Source organism: Pithys albifrons, chromosome 2, assembly GCF_047495875.1.
Source record: "Pithys albifrons albifrons isolate INPA30051 chromosome 2, PitAlb_v1, whole genome shotgun sequence".
NCBI classification, from domain to species: domain Eukaryota; kingdom Metazoa; phylum Chordata; class Aves; order Passeriformes; family Thamnophilidae; genus Pithys; species Pithys albifrons.
In genome coordinates, this window is record NC_092459.1 from 77,132,044 (window position 1) to 77,149,838 (window position 17,795).

The 17,795-nt window shown below is 38.7% G+C and overlaps 1 protein-coding gene across 1 annotated transcript in view; it reads right to left on the reverse strand.

Moving 5' to 3' along the window:
- HEATR1 (HEAT repeat containing 1) overlaps positions 1 to 17,498 on the reverse strand; it is a 35,109-nt gene extending 17,611 nt beyond the window's left edge. Inside the window, exons 1-22 of the mRNA XM_071549599.1 lie at positions 17,454 to 17,498; positions 17,027 to 17,205; positions 14,882 to 15,098; positions 14,138 to 14,279; positions 13,509 to 13,610; positions 12,467 to 12,607; positions 11,699 to 11,910; positions 10,279 to 10,412; positions 9,359 to 9,467; positions 8,922 to 9,032; positions 8,373 to 8,490; positions 6,971 to 7,078; positions 6,465 to 6,560; positions 5,646 to 5,734; positions 5,142 to 5,353; positions 4,743 to 4,864; positions 4,036 to 4,230; positions 3,203 to 3,386; positions 2,788 to 2,936; positions 1,509 to 1,701; positions 816 to 988; positions 314 to 481 (exon numbers count right to left, since the gene is read on the reverse strand). Of these exons, the coding sequence (XP_071405700.1) occupies positions 314 to 481; positions 816 to 988; positions 1,509 to 1,701; positions 2,788 to 2,936; positions 3,203 to 3,386; positions 4,036 to 4,230; positions 4,743 to 4,864; positions 5,142 to 5,353; positions 5,646 to 5,734; positions 6,465 to 6,560; positions 6,971 to 7,078; positions 8,373 to 8,490; positions 8,922 to 9,032; positions 9,359 to 9,467; positions 10,279 to 10,412; positions 11,699 to 11,910; positions 12,467 to 12,607; positions 13,509 to 13,610; positions 14,138 to 14,279; positions 14,882 to 15,098; positions 17,027 to 17,168 (3,117 nt within the window). The 5' untranslated portion in view covers positions 17,169 to 17,205; positions 17,454 to 17,498. The remainder of the gene's footprint in view (positions 1 to 313; positions 482 to 815; positions 989 to 1,508; positions 1,702 to 2,787; positions 2,937 to 3,202; positions 3,387 to 4,035; positions 4,231 to 4,742; positions 4,865 to 5,141; positions 5,354 to 5,645; positions 5,735 to 6,464; positions 6,561 to 6,970; positions 7,079 to 8,372; positions 8,491 to 8,921; positions 9,033 to 9,358; positions 9,468 to 10,278; positions 10,413 to 11,698; positions 11,911 to 12,466; positions 12,608 to 13,508; positions 13,611 to 14,137; positions 14,280 to 14,881; positions 15,099 to 17,026; positions 17,206 to 17,453) is intronic.
- Between the last annotated feature and the right edge of the window lie 297 nt (positions 17,499 to 17,795).

The window sequence follows — 17,795 nt, forward strand, 5'->3', positions numbered from 1 at the left end:
GGAGAAATTCGTAATGTAAGTTTTTATCCATTCTCAATTTAACAAACTTTCAGTAGCACACCTTCATTTTACTGCAACATCCCCTCTCTACTACACAAAGTATTTTAATCAATGGTTGTTCAAGGGGAAAAATATAAGTCTTAATGGGAGATTACCACAAGTACATGCTCATCTGTTACTTAGTTATTCTCCTCATTATCTAATTATCTAATACATTATGAAGTTATTTAACAATATTATTACTAAATAAAATTTTATTTCAGCTTTCAATCAAGTGCAGAACCCATAAAGCAAATCAAAAGGTGGCACTTACTTCACCATGGACTTGATGAAGAATTTTCATTAAGTTTCTTGCAATATATGATGGGAAAGTAGGGCCCTGTACACAATCAAGTATGTTTTCCAAAGCTTCCAACATTTTTTTCTTCTGGGATGTCTGTTTTGGTTGTGTTTCAAGTTCCTCAAAGAGAGTTCCCATAATCTAGTTCATTAACAGAGTGAAAATTAAGTTCCTTCCCTGCAATAAAAATGCCTTAAAACAACATTTATTCAATGCTTTCATAACAATGCAATCCAGATATAAACAGAATTCTTTATCTGTAAATAAATCACAGTCAATGCCTCTTAGATTCTCAGCTCTCTGTATGTAATAAATCACTGGAATGTTTTTATAGTACTTAAAGTTATAAATCAGTCTTCTAGAGAATGCAAAGACAATTAACTTTCCTGGTTAACTTGATTTCTTTTTCTAAAAGATGGGAACTCACTGCAACAGACAAAACTTTTATTAATATGCACCTTAATAAGAAAAATACCTGTGTTATGTATGTAGGGTCAGATACAATCTCTTCTGTCTTTTCCTCCAAATGCTGAAGAACAGAATGATACAGAGATTCCTTTATCCCTCTAAAGGAATGGAGGCAGCTGAGAGCAGCCCTTCGAACTTCACTCACAGGACTAGCCAAGTTAATTAGCAAAGATATCACCACTGCAAAAAGAACCAGGGAAGGAAGAAGGAAAAGAACAGAATAAAGCCAGTGGTCAGAATTTTACTGCAGCTGTCCCTGAAAATGCATCAATATCATTTTTGCATTAAAATGTCCTCCTTTTTCACTGTAAACCTCCAGAGTACACAAACCGAACATGCATCACACAAGATCCATGTCTCTGAACTTCACAGTCCTTATTTTCATGTTTAAGCTCAGAGTTCATAGTGTTACTGACTGTCACATCCTTATACTGCACAAAAAGTAAGGTGCTGTAATTGACTTTGCAGCACAACACAGTATTCCTTTAACACTTCTAATAGTTAAAAACAGTGGCTTCACTTACTTCCAAGCTTGGACTGGTAACTGCAGCAGTGAATCAGCAAGAAAGCTGTCTCAGCCTAGTGCAGCTAAACATAACTACAGATACCCTTCATGGTACAAATTACTGTAAAATTGGACAAAATTAAAAAATACTGTGATTAAGTCTTAACATGAAAGATAGATACTGTTTTCCTTTACCTGGAGACGATGGCAAGAGCAGCTGTTTCTTTTTCTGGTTTGTTAGTGATTTAAGCAGTGCATAGCCAATATAGAGAGCTTGAGTCTGTAGCATTGCACTGACTTCATAGTTCAGATGATTCGAAAGGTTATAACTGTAAGTCCATAAAATGGAAAGGAATTTGAAGAGAACCTCTGAATCTTTTAGATGTACCTTAAATTTAACAACATTTTAAAGAAAGAAAAAAAGAGAAAAGCACTTGTTTAATTCATTTGGAAAACTACTAAAAACATCTGATAAACCACCTACATCAGAGGAGTAAACTAAAAGAAAAATAAAGAGCCAGAAACAGTGTCTTTTGGGAAGAAAAAGTTATTGAGTAGATTCTTGCATGTATATACAAGTCCAGATGTTACTTAATATCTGGCTTATTTAAGAGACAGCTTGTAGTCTATAGGTATTAGAAGGTTTTTTCTTTTCCTAACAGACTGAAACCACATCCATATGAACATTCATATGGTATGTCAACTGTGAAAGAAAATTGTTATGTGCAAAATAAAGAACTTTTATTTCCTGGCACAGGTTAGAGTGCCTTCTCCACCTACCAACAGTAAGACCTGCACCAAGAAGATTTAATTCAGTTTTCTACACCGTTACCTTAACTTTGCTTCAGGACCCTTCTGTCTAGATTTAGTGAAGAGTTTAATTGAAGCAGTTACACTGTTGCCTAATAGTATCCCAAACCAATTTAAAATTCTTGCTTAGTACATGTTCTGGCAAACAGCTAGCGTGCTTTCTGTCCGTAAGCTGCTCTCTGGAATCCTAACAGCTCTTCATTCATCAGAGTGCCCACTCAATTTCCCACAGAATGAACACAGCTTGACAGAACAACTGATACAGCTCCTGATGTGCTCTTGCCTTTTCTCTTTTCCACAAGTCCACCAAGATCGAAGTTCCAATTATATTAACTGTTCTAGAGTCAGCAAAAATAACTGTTCAAGTGACAGAAGCAAATTATTATTGCAGCTGTTGCCTTCACAAAGTCCTAGAACATTATTAACCCCATTCCACAAACTTTCTGTAGTCTCTTTTCCAACTTTATACTCTTATTCTGTGCAGTCTGATTTAAGTAGGGTTAAGTAACCAGCTGAAACTGACTTTCATCTTCTCACAATACTTGTATGCCACAAGCAGTGTCGCATGACCTGTTTACCATTTTTCTTAGTTTTCCGTAAAATTAATGTAACTGCCTAAGAGTTGATGACTCAAAGTTCAGAGCAACAAATACAAGAATAATACCTTAAGTAAGAGATTCATCAATGCTCTGTACTGAACAGCATTGCTTCGCTCACTAGCTCCACTGACAAGCAGGTCAAACAGCCCCAAAAGAAGATGCAGGTAGTCTTGGCTATCTTGATTCAGAGTTTCGGGATTCCACCAAGTTTCCTCTGAAAAAAAAACAGGTAATAAATAAAGACACAGTGGATGCATACGAACACCTTCAGGAACCAAGAGAAAACAGACATCTCTAGTTAAAAGGAGACTATACATTTGGTTGATTTCATGTTCACAGGTAAGTACTGTTTTTAGATCTCAGTAACAAAAAAGAGAGGTCAGGGAAACAAGATTTCCTTGTTTTCAGCAACTTTCAAAGGAGAAAAAAATTAACTTTCCTTCTTCACTGATGTAAGTGAGTCAAAATCTTAACACCTACCTTTTGAAAAGGACAGAGGAGGTTTTAGGCCATTAATGAAGTTTTTCAGTAAGAACAGGAACATAGCAGACTCTTCTGCATGAGCAGTCTCATCACTATTCAGCTTTTCTATATAAGCACTTAACAAGCCCTTAGGCACCAAAGTTTCCTCTACTGTTTCAACAGACCAATTTAGGGGAGTTTCCTGTGAATGAAAATTATTTTACTGTATTCTTTCACAATTCCATGCAACAGAAAACAGAAATTTAGTGCTAAAATTCAGCAACATTTAGTTTCCAAACTCCAAAGAGGTTGGAAGTGAGTTACATTTCTGATTTTACATAGAAACTTGCATCTGCAATTTAAAAACCTACACCAGATCTTTCTACCACAGTTAACAGTGTACATAAGTGGGGTAACAGAAAAGTAAAATATCAATCTCTAAAACATCTCTTCAAAGCAATTAGGAGTTACAGCATTTTGTGGACTTTCAGTTTAATACTTTCATTTAGCTCTGTTCCAGCAACAGAATCCAGATCTTTCAAATACTCGCATATACAAAAACTCATTAATGGAATACTGTGATGTCAGAATAACTGATTCCCATTTGCCGCTCTGTGTGCGTAGGGATGCACACACAGGAACACAGCTCTGCTCACGTGAGTTTCTTACACACAAAAATAAGCCCCAAAACTGTTTCACAACAAAATAAATCAAGAAAATCCCACTATGAAAAATGCATAATTTATTAAAAAAAGATAGTAGAGAGATGCAGAAATACTCTTTCTGAACATTGCTCCTACAGATTTCTCCATTACAAGGAAAATGCCCTCTCCACAATGATTTTGTCTTACCTCTGCAGGATCACAAGCTCTGAGATTTTTTATTTTTTTATCCAAGAAGCGGAAGACTCTGATAGCCACTGAAAAATCATTTTCCTTCATCTGTGTATTGCAGCACTGAACAAGCAGTGAACCAATTATATGAGTAGTCACTTTCTGTCTCACACTGTCAGATTCTGTTTCAGCAATGAGTATCAGGTCATCAACCTTAGAAAAAGGAGTGGAGGAAAAACAACACCACAAGGTCTGTAAGACAGTGGCACTTTGCTATGACTTTACACCGTTTTTCCTATGCATATTCAATTAAATCCTTTTTACCTTCTATCAGAGGTAACAAGCTACTGTCTTCTGTCATGGTACCAGGAAATGCCCCAACATGTCTTTCTATGACTACCCAAAGGTATGCTTGTTTATTCACTCTGAATTTTTTTCAGGAAACTAAAAATTCTTTGAATTTAGTTACACCAATCACTTGTCCAAATAGGTAATACTTTCATCACTTCTCTTCCTTATGTTAAGGAAGAAATCTGTTTTATCTAGATTGTGCTGTAGTTTGTTAATATATCTATGTATGTATGTATTTGATGATAAGTTGAGCTAAAAAGAAGCTACATTAGCTTAGAAGAGCACACGAAGTTCTTCTATATCACATTTGTTCTACTGCAGTGACCATCTGAAAAGCAAAATTTATTAAGGTTAGGGTAACAAGGTACACATACCATTTGCAGTAGTAAGGAAGAGTCCCTTGAGGTCAAGTTTTTAGAAAGCAGCAGAATCATTTTCGTGTTGGCCACTCCAATCAGCTCTGCAGGCTTGGTAGATTTAATTGCCTTTTCAAGAGCTACTCCAAGGGATAAAAAAAAAATCAGACAATCTAGGTATATAAATCACATATTAACACACAGGTGGCTCAATATTCTTTAGAATCAGTCAGAAACATACTAGACAATTTCTACATCTTTTCAAAGAGTTTTTTGAAGAAGTTCATTCTTGGTCACAGCATGATAGCCTGTTAATGACAGCTGGTCTCCTTCAATACGTTTTTAGGTTCAATAAGGATATTGTCCTAACTTGTCACAATTTTTCTCTTACCAAATTAGTTACAATTAATGCTTTACCTTCTGGCCAGCCTTCCAGTAAAGGGTGTAAAGAGCAGAGCTCAGACTGTGACAGACAAACAGCCATTTTCCAGTCTGAAGATTTTGAATTTGCATTGCTGATTACCATAAATGGCAACAACTGCATTACTGCTTCATCTAGCAGTTCCTTCTTCTCCTTCAAAATCTCCTCTTTGACTAAAATATTTACTGCTCGCTCCAAAACCTTGTACCTAAAAAAGAACAAATTATGTTGAAAATACATTGCTCAATGATACTGGCAACGTCTTTGATTTGTTCTCTATTTTACCATGGTGATTTTCTGAATCCAAATGTCAGCAAGAACAAATAAGAAATTAATGGGAAATGGCATGCAAATAATTGGACTTCTCTCCCATAAATCAGCATAGAGACAGCATAACAAAAAGCATTTGCAGAGAAAAACATTTTTGAAAGTATTCTTTAGAGTTACTTTAAAAAAAAAATTACAGAAAGAACACAGTATGAAAAAAGGCACAAACATACCACTTTCCATCCTTTGAAAGATCAGCTCTTTGGAAGATGTTCAAAAGACTTGATACTATGACTTCTGGATTGACTTGTTTCCTGAAAATCTGAAAAGTAATCAAGAAAAATGAATGAATGAAAATACAATAATATACAAAATAATTTACCACATCATAATGGAAAATGCATCCACTATACCAGGTACTTTTTAGTGATTGAGAATGAATGAACACACAAGGCCAATTATACTACTGCTAATAATATTGTCCACTACTACCAGCAGAAGCAGTAAAGACAGCCTGTTACTCTAGCTGGAAACAATCAGCACAATGCATACCAGAGTCCTATCCAGTAAACCTGAGCTGGAGTTCAGGACTTTGCCACTATCAACTGACCAAATGACTCGCATATGGAAAAACTCAACTGAGCACTTCTCACTAGCATAGTGACTTGTGACTGCACCATTTGCCATCCAAAAGGCAGACAGCATGGCTTATATTTCTATACAAAAATGTACAGAATAAGCAGGAAGCACATCTCAAATAACAAACAATATTTATATATGCTTTACTACCTAGATTAAAAAAAAATCCATAAATTGATAAATTCATTTTAACTGCAAACACTTGTGGAAGGATCAGATAGCAGAGATTTGGGGGGGAATTGTGAGGTGATACACAGCACAAGCCTTCTAAATTTGTGCTGCTTCATCCTGTTAAAGGACAGAAGTCATATGTTAAGGACACAAGGACAAGACAGGCAAGTACAAAGAATACATTCCAGGCACACATATTCAAGATCAGCTAAAATCACACATATTGAAATATACTGACTTACCTCCAAAGAACTAAGAGCAGACATTACAACATCTCTGTTGTCATCCTTGAGCCGACCAAAAATTGCTTCTTCTATGAAAGCCTGATCAAAGCCTTCCTGAAAAAGGTAAAGAAAAACAAAGGGAAAAAAATTGTTTGTCGGTAGCAAAATTTACAGGTTTGTAATGCAATACCTGAATTCTAGTGTAAGACAAGTGGTAATATCATCTAAATTAAACCTCACAGGCAGACTAACTTTCAACAACAAAAGAAAGACAATTATAAATATTCATTAACTTAGATTTTATCTTAGAATGCAAGCAGCTTAATAAAAAAGAACTACATCCAGACTCAAGAATATGGGAAAATGGTAACAGAAACCTGCAGAAAACACCATGAAAAACCATAAGGATTACATATGCACAGTTTAACATAGTACTCATTTTCAACTGGTAAGTCTGGCAAACAGCTTTTTGAATACATTCTATGTTAAGTCAGTTCTGTAAGTGAGAGATTCAGGACACAAACCTTTGATGTTTCAATAATATCTTTCAAATGCTGAAGAGCGAGGACCCGCACAGCAGGCTGGGGATGATTCAAACTAAGCACAAGGGAGGTATCAGAGTCTTCCAGAAACTGAAATACAGATGTCACCGTGAGTCATTGCATATTAAAAATACTTTACATACATAAGGATAATGGGAGACATTCTTAAAGCAATTTTTTGTACCAGAAGAAAACCTGTATAATCAAGATCTAAAAAATTAAATTACAGTACAATTATGTTGTATAACTGTTTCAGATTTGATCTTCTTCACTTTTGCAGACAGTTTTTGGAAGATAGCTTGAGAAGTACAGTAAGCCACAGACACTGTTATGTCCTAGAAACGCATTACACTTATTTAAGGATTCTGAGAAACCACTAGTGATAATGTCAGTGTGACAGAGCACAGATAGAAACTGTTAAAAAGGCATCCCTGCCAGTCCAGTTGCATGCACTTATCTCGGGAACCTTAAAAGCTGGAAGAGAGTCATATGATTATGTTCTGCATGCCTTGCTTTTCTGTTAGTCCCCTTGTTATTCGGTCACAGAAACTGTGCCTTTGTTACATCAGTATAAAAATGCATTAAGTGCTTCTTTATGTAGTTTATTGTATTTTTCTAAGTGCTTTCAGTCTTTCAATCATTGCAAACAACAGCCAAAACACTAACACCAATCATCTCTTAACTATAAATTTCTTGGACAGATCTGTTGCAGTCCTGGTTATTCTCTGTTAGGCTGAATTTCAATTTCTCTTCAGAAATGGCATAGGAAGAACTATGTAGTCACTCTATTCTTTCATGTTACTGACTGTAAACATTCATAAGATCAATGCACGAAAAAGGCCAAGCCACCTACTCTCAACAGTGATAAAACTGTCAGCTTTCCCCAAACAGACACCTCTAACATTGACAACATCTTAAAGTAAGATGAGGCCTTGCTGGGCAATACTGTGCTGTCACTATTGACCATTACAGGACACGTAGTGGCCATGTTCCTAAGGAAAAAAAATTATTGATAGCAATTGAAGTAGGTGGAAATGTATAAATTTTAACCATGGAAAAAAACTCTCGTGGTCATGATTGCTCATGGTAAACACAAGCTTAAAAAATCTATTAGCTTTGGATTTTACCACAGTTCTGAGTCCTTGTAAAAAATCATATTTAAGCAAATTGGTTGGTTTTGTATTGGTTTGGATTTGGGTTTTTTTTTTGGTTGTTTCAGTGGTTTTGTTTGTTGGTTTTGGGGTTTGTTTGTTTGTTTGTTTCTTGTGGGAATGGCAGAGGTTTTGTTTATAAAGAGGAATAGAGAGCAGAACTTTGTCAAAAATCAACCTTCTGACAGTATAACCAAATAAGAGCTAGGATCATGATGTGAGCTTCCACCTACCTTGTATTTGCCACAGCTTAATGAAAGAGAAATAAATTGGTGAAAAAGACTTTGTTCAGCCTCATCTGTGCAATCTTCCAGATGCTTCTCCAACACAGAGTCTAAGGCTTTAGGATACCTGCCAACAAACAATACCACCATTTTCTATGGAGGATCATAGAAGAACACAAATGTACTACAGAAATAAAGGGGAATACAAGGAAACTGAATGCACACACACTCATCTCAACCAGACATTTTAATTAGCTTTGCAAAGGAAATCAAACATTATGTTGTGACACAGATGAATTTTGTGCAGACCACTAGGATAAATAATGAGCAGAACAGGTCATGTTGCACAGCAAACAGCTGTACAATGTCAATAGCTCTGTGTCCATGTATTACAGTGAGGACAGATAAGTAAAATAAAATTTGGACAAAGAGTAGGAGTCATTTATTCTGTATCTAATTCATCAAGAAAATTTGGTTTATGACCGCCAATAAGCCAGGATCATAGCTGACATAACCATTCTACAGACTGTGGGTCTGTCATAGAAAAATGGAACTTACTTTCTCTCAAGAAGTCTGATAAGAGGAAGAATCTTTTGATTGAGTGCAGCCATTTTGATGGGATTGGATTCAATCTCTGTACCACAGGAGATAAACTCTTCAAGAAACTTTCTGAAATTATAAACAAAAAGAAAAGCCACCCCATTTAACATAGTACAGTTGTTATTACTGTTATAAAGCATAGTGCTAAACAGGTTAACATTAATATGCAATATTTATTGCAAGTACAGATTGGCTCCTGGCCTGAAGTTTCATTCTGTCCCACAGGTACTCCCACAGGTGCTAAGAGTACAGCTCTTCTGGGTTATCAAATGCTTAAGTTTCAAAATCCAGAAAAACATGCTCAAGTAATGCTAATGCCATTGTCAGGACTTAGTTGTTATTAAACCAGAAATGACTGCAGTACTGCATAAGGAAAATAGCTGAAGTTAACTCACGAAGCCAGCAGGTGATCTAAATCCTTTTCCAGTGGTACACTCTCTAGAACAGCTTGGAGGTGCCTGACGTAAATGTCATTTTCTGTCTCTTCAGATTCTTCTTGCTCCTCTAAGGACAATGCACAGTAATAAAAGATGAACACCAATTTGTGAATAACCCCTTCATACTGATTAAAGCTAACAGCTTGCACAGGCATCACACCCAGAGAACCAAGCACACGGCTTGAAGACGACAAAGTTCATTGATTACTAGGACTAACTCTCCATGAGCTGCTAGCAATGCTTTATACCACTATCATTAAAATGCCAATGGCTGGATTGCTACCAATAAATTCAAGTATGCTTTGGAAGATTCCAGGCCTGCTACTATAAACCCTGCCAGCAATTCCCTGCAGCATTCCCTTCTGTGAATCTGGATGTTTTTATAACAAGAGAGCTTTTCCAATTGTTCAGCAGTTACAAGGCCACATTGCAAACAGAATCACTAGTGCAGACACAGGCTACTACTGCATGCCAGTCAGCCTTGCTGTCACAGACTGTTGCCAGGTACATTTAATTAATAAAGTAAAAATGGATCTCCACTAATTAAACTATATATGGAGTACATGCAATCTACTTAAGAAAAATCTGGCAGTACTACAATACATCTCTGAGAGTCAGAAACTTCACACATCAGAATTAATTACTGCTGAAATACTGCAAATCAATATCTAAATCAAAGCAATGTAGGTATAATAATGCCTAAAACAGCCTCCTCTCTATGGCCTGGATACACAAAAAGCAAGATAGACACAGAAGCTTGATCAGGTCTTCACATGTATTGTCACAGTTTTAATGGAAGAAACAACTAAAATTACACAGCCACAGCTATCTGTCCTTAAGCCTAAAGAAAGTTTTAAACAGAAGGAGTCCTAACTTACCTGCATCCCTTTTCATGATGGTGCGAACAAAGTATGGCAACAGGTAGCTCAGAAGAGGAGAGATATCATATCCTGCTGACAGGCCTTGCAAAAGCACAACCAGTTCTGGGAGCTTGCACAGATAATTAAATGGCCTGCACAATGGAACGGGGGGGGGGGGGGGGGGGGGGGGAAGCAAAATTATGTAGGCTCATCTGAGTTACCAACATTTTCAAAACCATGAAGACTTCCAAGGATTTAATTTTCAATATCAAGTAACAGCCTCATTGTAAACAAATGCTGAAAAGACTCAAAGGGCTCCACTTAGTTACTGCCAGAGGTTTATTGGCACATTTAATATCCAAGAGAACAGGGTAGTTAGTGCTAGTCATGTTGAGCACAGCTGCTGCAATAGCACAGTGAACATATCTGTTTTTTGCAAAGTTAGTAGCACTAACTAGTAGTAGTAGAGAGAAAAATACTTGTATGGACTGGAGAAAGAGATATTCTCCCACTGCAAGGAGCATATCTATCATCCAGGGGCAGCAAAAGGAAGGGATGAGAAGTAATAGCTCAATGACAGACCCTCAGAGTGGAAGCAATTTCCCTTTTTGCTAATAGAAAGTCTCATCTTGTCTTCTTTCCCATTCATCTGACCGGATGCTGCATAATCTATCTAATATCCCTCTCCTTATTTCCTCACACCTTTGCTTTTAACTGGTTTTCCTTTACTGTGACAGTGCTCAAGTATCCGGAAGGTAATCACCGCACATATCCCTATTAAGATTTTTTCTACTGGAATATCGACACTAACCTCTCTGTCAGCAAGCAAACTCCCTGCAGCTTGTTGAACTTCCATTGCTGTGTTCAACTGCATGTTAACAGCGCTAGTTAATTGCATCAGTGCAGTGCAGACAGATCAATGGGAATATACCTACTACATGTACCTCCAGAACACCTGACCTGTGGGACCGAAGAAGTAGTGGTGTAGAAGCACTTATGCATCAGGTGTTGAACTGCACGAACTCAAAGCCCCTCCGATGAAGGTACGGAACTTCTTTTTTCCAAGCTATTCAAATAAGCTCATATTTTCACTACCACTATTATGCTGACTTGTCTTCCAGGATTCTCACTTTCCAGAAAACCTCTTACTTGACAGGGTTCAGTTTTGCACATTGACAGCAATGCTTTACTAATGGAAGTGGCAGGAGAAGGACCAAAAGAGGACAGATTTCCACCACAGAGACTCCTAAGCTGTGAGCATACAGATTTTCAAAGTAAGCCAAATGAAATTCTGAGTCTTTTGAAATGCAAATTACCAAGATTTACAAATACCGAAAGGAAAGTATCCCTTTAATGGTGAGGATATAAAAAAATTCAAATTATTAAAGCGCATTCTGGGTTTTCCTAAAGTGGGAAAACTCAATTCACGTAGACTTACTTTTTCCCAAGTTTATCTCCATTCTGAGTTTGTAGAAGTAGGTTCAAGCAAGCCAACCCATCCCTGACTAATGAGGGCACTTTAGATAATGTCTTGCTTATCTGTAACATCAAGGAATGCACCAATGAAGTCTCCACTGTCACTTTTACTGTCATCTGGCAGATTATCATGTATGTTGCAGCTCTGTAATCCTGTATAGAGGATTTCAAGCCCTACAAAAAGAGATTGAGGTGAATTTTTAACAGAATAACAAAGGAGTACATTAACACAAAAATAATTTCTATTCTCACATCCATGGAATCAGTCTTCTCCATGTGTTAATGTTTAAGAGATCTATAAACTCAACTTTCAAGAAGCAAAAGCTATCATGCAGGGTGCACAGACAAAAAAGACACATTTATTAATTGCTGCTGTTTGTTAACAAAAATCCTGGAGGAAAAAAGGTATTAAAGCAGGCTGTTCACCCTGACTCCATTTTCTCATGGTTTAGTATGATAAATCTCAAAGGAAAAGATGTTCATTCAGACTGTATATCCATTTCTCACAGCTCCATTCCTCATGTAGGAAACAGAGTTCTTAAAGTGTTCATTTGAGGAGTTAAAAAACATTATTTCTCATAGACCCTCACCTGCCTGATGTTTCAAAGCAGTCCAAGAGTGGTACAATATGCACCACATAGGATACCCCTCTTAAATGTTATCTGCAGATGCATGTCTGCAGAACACAGTACACTTTATCCCACAGGAAGGAAAACAAAGCTTCACCTACCTTTTGGATGTAAGGGAGCAGCTTAGACACTATGGTGTCTGTTATCTTCTCTGCAGCTCCAAGAGCAGATACAATGGTGGAAGCATAAAACACAAGAAGAACTCTCAACTGAGCTGAGTTGCCAGGAGACTCTGAAAAGACCTGAATCACACAAAAAATCAGTTGTTCAGGCATTAGGGAAAGTGGAAATGCACATATGACTTTCCCCGAACCACCAAAACCTCAGAACTCCACCTGTAAGTTCTATCAGCTCATGCTGGCACAAGTGAAGTCGTCACCTCCTGCCAGCAGCAGCCCTCACCAGAGGTTACTGCTCCTTCTTGCACACAAGGCAGAAAGAAATCGGTGTGGTTTCTAACACACTTAATCAGAATAAGTAACCTAAATCACTTGTGATTTTGGTCTAAGGCCCAAAACCCAGAAGTGGACAGCTAAGAAGCTAACTGGTATATATTGAACACCTCCTACTATATCTGAGAACAAACCCTGTTATTGTGTGTGCTTTGCTTAGTTTGATGGAATGTGAGTTCCAGTTCTCTAAATAATTGGAAATGTTGTACATCTTACCCTTCCAAAACTATAGAACTATTTGACATTAGCTGAAAAAAACAAGTAAATCTGCTGACCTTCTAACATCTCAGTTTTAAGTTCTCATTAGTCTTTGAAGACGTATGTTTAAAACACTCATGACAACCTCCAAAAGATATGTGGAATTTCAAAGCACAGTTAAAAACTAACAGCAGGAATGAGTTTATAAAAGAAACTGTGACAATTAAGTACTTTGAGGCAATACAGTATCTTTAAGTAATACAGTATGCCAAATTGTTTTGTAATGGCTCACTGGTTCTCAGCTACTTCCTTACAAGAACTTCTGATAGACTGTCATCTACACAAATAATAAGAAATCTTCATATTGTTCACAAATAACTGATTCCTTTTACTATTTGACATGTAATTCAAAGTATTCATAAATAGCGTACTACTGTACAAATATGGGGAAAACCAAGTGACAACAAACAGTATTATAGAATAAATGAACAACCTTCACGGATTTTGCCACCAGCCTGCAGATGAAGTCCATGAAATTCAGGTCTTTGTAGCAGTGTGTAATGACAGTACCCCTTGCCAGTGGGACTCCAGGTTTCTTTACATGGTGAAAAAAGCAAAATGAGAACACTCAGAGTAAAGTGAAGAACAAAGGGAAGCATACAAAGTAAAAATTACTATAATCTCTACATTAATCCTATTGATCAGTTAACACCATCTAAATTGAAATAAGTAATGGAAATCCACACTTTGCTCTGGAATTCTTTGTATCCACTTTAATATAGACAATGAAGGGCATTTCGTGTAACTTATATGCAAATAAACATAAATTTTAGTAACTGACATAACTTCCTAGCAGTAGCAAAGACGTGCACTTTAAAAGTATACTTTAAGACAAAACACAGAGTATTTACATTTAAAGCTTTTTTAATATCAACTATATCGTTAAAGCAAGATAGCAGGAAGAACACATGGGCTCCATTCCTGTAATTAAATCTTTGAGTATAGTTCTACAACTAACCACTTAAACAGGTGGACCACATTCACAAGCCCAGTAAAAGAGTCAAGATATTATTAATAAAGTCCCTCAGGGTTCTCCAAACTTGCATCTCTTAAATACTTTACCCTTATTGGATCCATCCAATGCCACTTATGAGTTGGACTTTTTATATTTAAAAGCTGAATAACTCTCACAAATAGATTAGTCTCATGATATGGTAGAACACAACCAATCAAACTGTCTTCATTGTAGAGATGAATGTGAAATCTAAGGAAAAGAACATACATATACAGTTAAAATGTACCTGGAAGTGCCCCCACACTCCCTGCCCCCTCCCAAAAAGACCCATTCACATTCTTTTCAGAACACACTGTTTACTTGCTTTAAGCAAGACCTGATATGACTGTCACATTGACTCAGACCAGTGGTCCACCTACAGTCCAGAATTCCAAGGTGGGCACTGGCCTTGCTAGAGGAAAGAAACAGTACTAGCATTTTTTCCCCTCACTCTCAACAATTTTAGGTCCTTATAGGATTTAAGATTATGCTAGTTTTTCCTGCATAGATTTCAGTATTAACCCAGATGTTACAATAATCTACTACGAATTTCAGAATAATACATATATAAAAAAGTTGTGATTCAAAGGCTGCATCAACAAAACCACCCACTCATTCATGACAAGAAGTATTATACTTTTTGCATCTGGATTGATTAATTTATATAAATAAATACAACATCACAAAGTACTTTGTTTTTTCTTCACACTTTCCTACATAACCTTGAAATAAGAATATGTAGGGTAATGTAAAAATAAAGTGGCATTTCTCGTAGCTTGATCTATTGACATGTAAGATAGTCAGTGGATTACCTGTGAATCAGCCATTCAAGGCACTTCTGGGCTGGCTTAAGCATAAAGTAAGGGGATAGGTGAATCAGGAACAATGAAATATTCTTATTCAGCTGTTGGTTTATGGCTTTAGTCTGAACACTGCGCTCAAGGCCTTTGGATGTGTAACTAAATAAACTGGACTGGAACTGTTCAAATGAAGGATCAATCCCCATCAGTTCTTCTAAGCCAGTGCATCCTGTGGAAAAAAAGCAGAGGAATGCTTTAAATGCAACAGTTTCATTCACCAGTCCTACCCAGCTATCTCCTCACTGGCATATTCAGCTTTTTTGCTATATTGGTATATGGCATCCTCATCAAGCAAACCGAAACAAACAGGTCTAAGACCCAAACTTTTGATGTACTTAAAAGTGTTCCTTAACTGACCAAGAAAAAGAGCATCAACAACTATTTGCAGAGTGTTCTTGCAGCAGTGGAGGCCAGCAATGTCCTGGGCTGTGCCAACAGGAGTGCAGCCAGCAGGGTGAAGGAGGGGGAACTGCTCCTTCCCTTTGTGAGATTGCATCTGGAGTACTGCCATTCAATTCTGAGCTCATCAGCAGACAAAAAATATGCCCATATGGATGAGAGTTCAGCAGAGGAACAATGAGATGGTCAAGGGACTGGAAAACAACATACAAGGAAAAGAAGGAACTGGATTTGTTCAGCCTGGAGAAGAGAGAATCCAAAAGAATCTGTTTTCAACTACTTAACGGGATATAGTACAGGTTATCAAGAAGATGGAGCCAGAATCTCCTCAGAGATGCACAGTGGAAGGATGGGAGGTAGGAGCTGCAAGCTGGAACATCAGAATTTCAAAGCCAATGCAGAGATTTATTATTTTTTTTCAACACTGGAGTGATCAGCAGAGGTCCAATATTGAATCAGACACCATAAAACAACCATCTAAAAAACTCAGCCAAACACAGAGCTGAGCAAACTAGCCCTGTGCTCAGCTGGGCTATTGAGTGACCTTCAGTGACTTTCCAGTCAAGATTATTCTATGATTGTATATGGATGAAGCAAGCAAAGGTACCTCTGTGAATAAACTACAATACAGTATTCCATGTACACCACTGAAGAACCACTGGAATTAATTCTGCATCTTACACAAGCTTGTAAATATTAATACCCAATCATAAAGCAGGCAACTTGAGCTGAAATAAGAAAAACAGACAGCTGGTTGAAATATGGAAGAAATAAATCATTACATGTAGTAGTTCTATTCTTTCCCAAGAAACTAAAAAACCCACTTTGTGTTGCATCAAAGATAGATATATATCTATACAAGCTTGTTACTTAAAAGCAATATAATCTGCCTAATTTTAGGAAACAGTTTTCTTATTCAAGAAGTACAATTCTTGGGCAAGATTTTATACAAAAATGGAAAGAAATAAGCACAAAGGATTTGAAGTGTGCTAATACAGCAATGGCTTGACACTTTACATTATTTGTGGCCATAATGTTACCCAGGAGCAGGGCATCAGCATGTTTTCATGAAATCACAGAATTTGGGTTGGAAGGGACCTTGGGAGATCTCTAGTCCAAGGCACTGCTCAAAACAGGGTTAACCCTGAAGGTGGGCCAGGTTGCTCTGACATTATCCAGTTAGGGTTTTCAAAAGGACAGAGAGCACAATCTCCCTGGACAATCTGATTAACTGCCCTCACAGTGAAAAAGCTTTTCCTTCTATCCAGTCTGAACTCCTATTCTTTCAACTTATGCCAATTGCCCACTGTCCTCCAGCCATACATTCCTCTGGACAGCCTGGCCCATCTTCTCAGAACCTCCTCACAGGTATTGTTGGGCTGCTGTGAGATCCACCAAAGCCTTCTCTTTTGCAGACTGAATGAGACCAGAGACATTGAACCAATCCTCCCTTTCTTAGCAAATTCTTCTGGAGCACCTTGGGTGGTCCCTGACTCTTACCCATCACGTGCCCAGAAATGTGTTCCAAGAGGACCTGCTCCGTGATTTTCCCACGGACTGGAATGATGCTGGCTAGGCAGCAGTTTCTTGAATTCCTCTGGCCTTTTTGGGGGGTTGCCTTTCCGATTCATCTTTCTCCAGCTGTTTATTTTGATGGATTGTCTTTAAAACCATTGGCATCTGAACAGGCAAACTCACCGATCGCAAAGAACGTGTCCCTGTCGATAGTCGCGGCATCCCTGCAGGTGAAGAGCAGCGATGCCGCCTCGCTGCGGTCCAGGAGGCTGGGATCGGTCTCGGGAAGCGCCAGGCGCTTCAGTTGCTCCGCGAGGGACGTCATGGCCTCACGCTTCGGGGAAAGGAGCCTCCACAGAACACTGGGGAAGGAAAAGCACAGCGGGCCCAGCGATGAGGCAGCCGCTGCAGACATCGCCGCCCCCGGCGCAGGCCCCGCCGGCCCTCGGGCTGCACACACCGGGGAACGGGCCGGGGGACAAGAGCGGCAGCGGCGGCACGTCCCGCGGGGACATACAGCCCTGTTCCCGTCCCCATGCCTGTCCGTGTCCCCATCCCTGTCCCCGTCCCCATCCCTGTCCCTGTCCCCATCCCCGTCACTGCCACCCACCTGGCCGCGCGCTGCTCCCGGCCCCACCACACGTGCGCTGCGCGCGCCGCTCACCCGGAAGCGGCTGGTCCAGAGGCTCGGGAAGTTCCCGCCCCGGCGGCGGAACACGGAGTCACTCCTGCGCCCGGCGGGAAGGGCCGTGGGGATGTTGATACATGAGCGAAGAGTGTGTCCAGGGGGACCAAAAGGGCAGCGCATCCTGGCCTGGATCAGGAATAGCGTGGGCAGCAGAGCCAGGGGAGTGATTGTCTCCCTGTGCTCAGCAGTGTTGAGACCAGTTCTGGACCCCTCAGTTTAGGAGGGATATTGAGGTGCTGGAGCGAGTCCAGAGAAGGGCAGCGG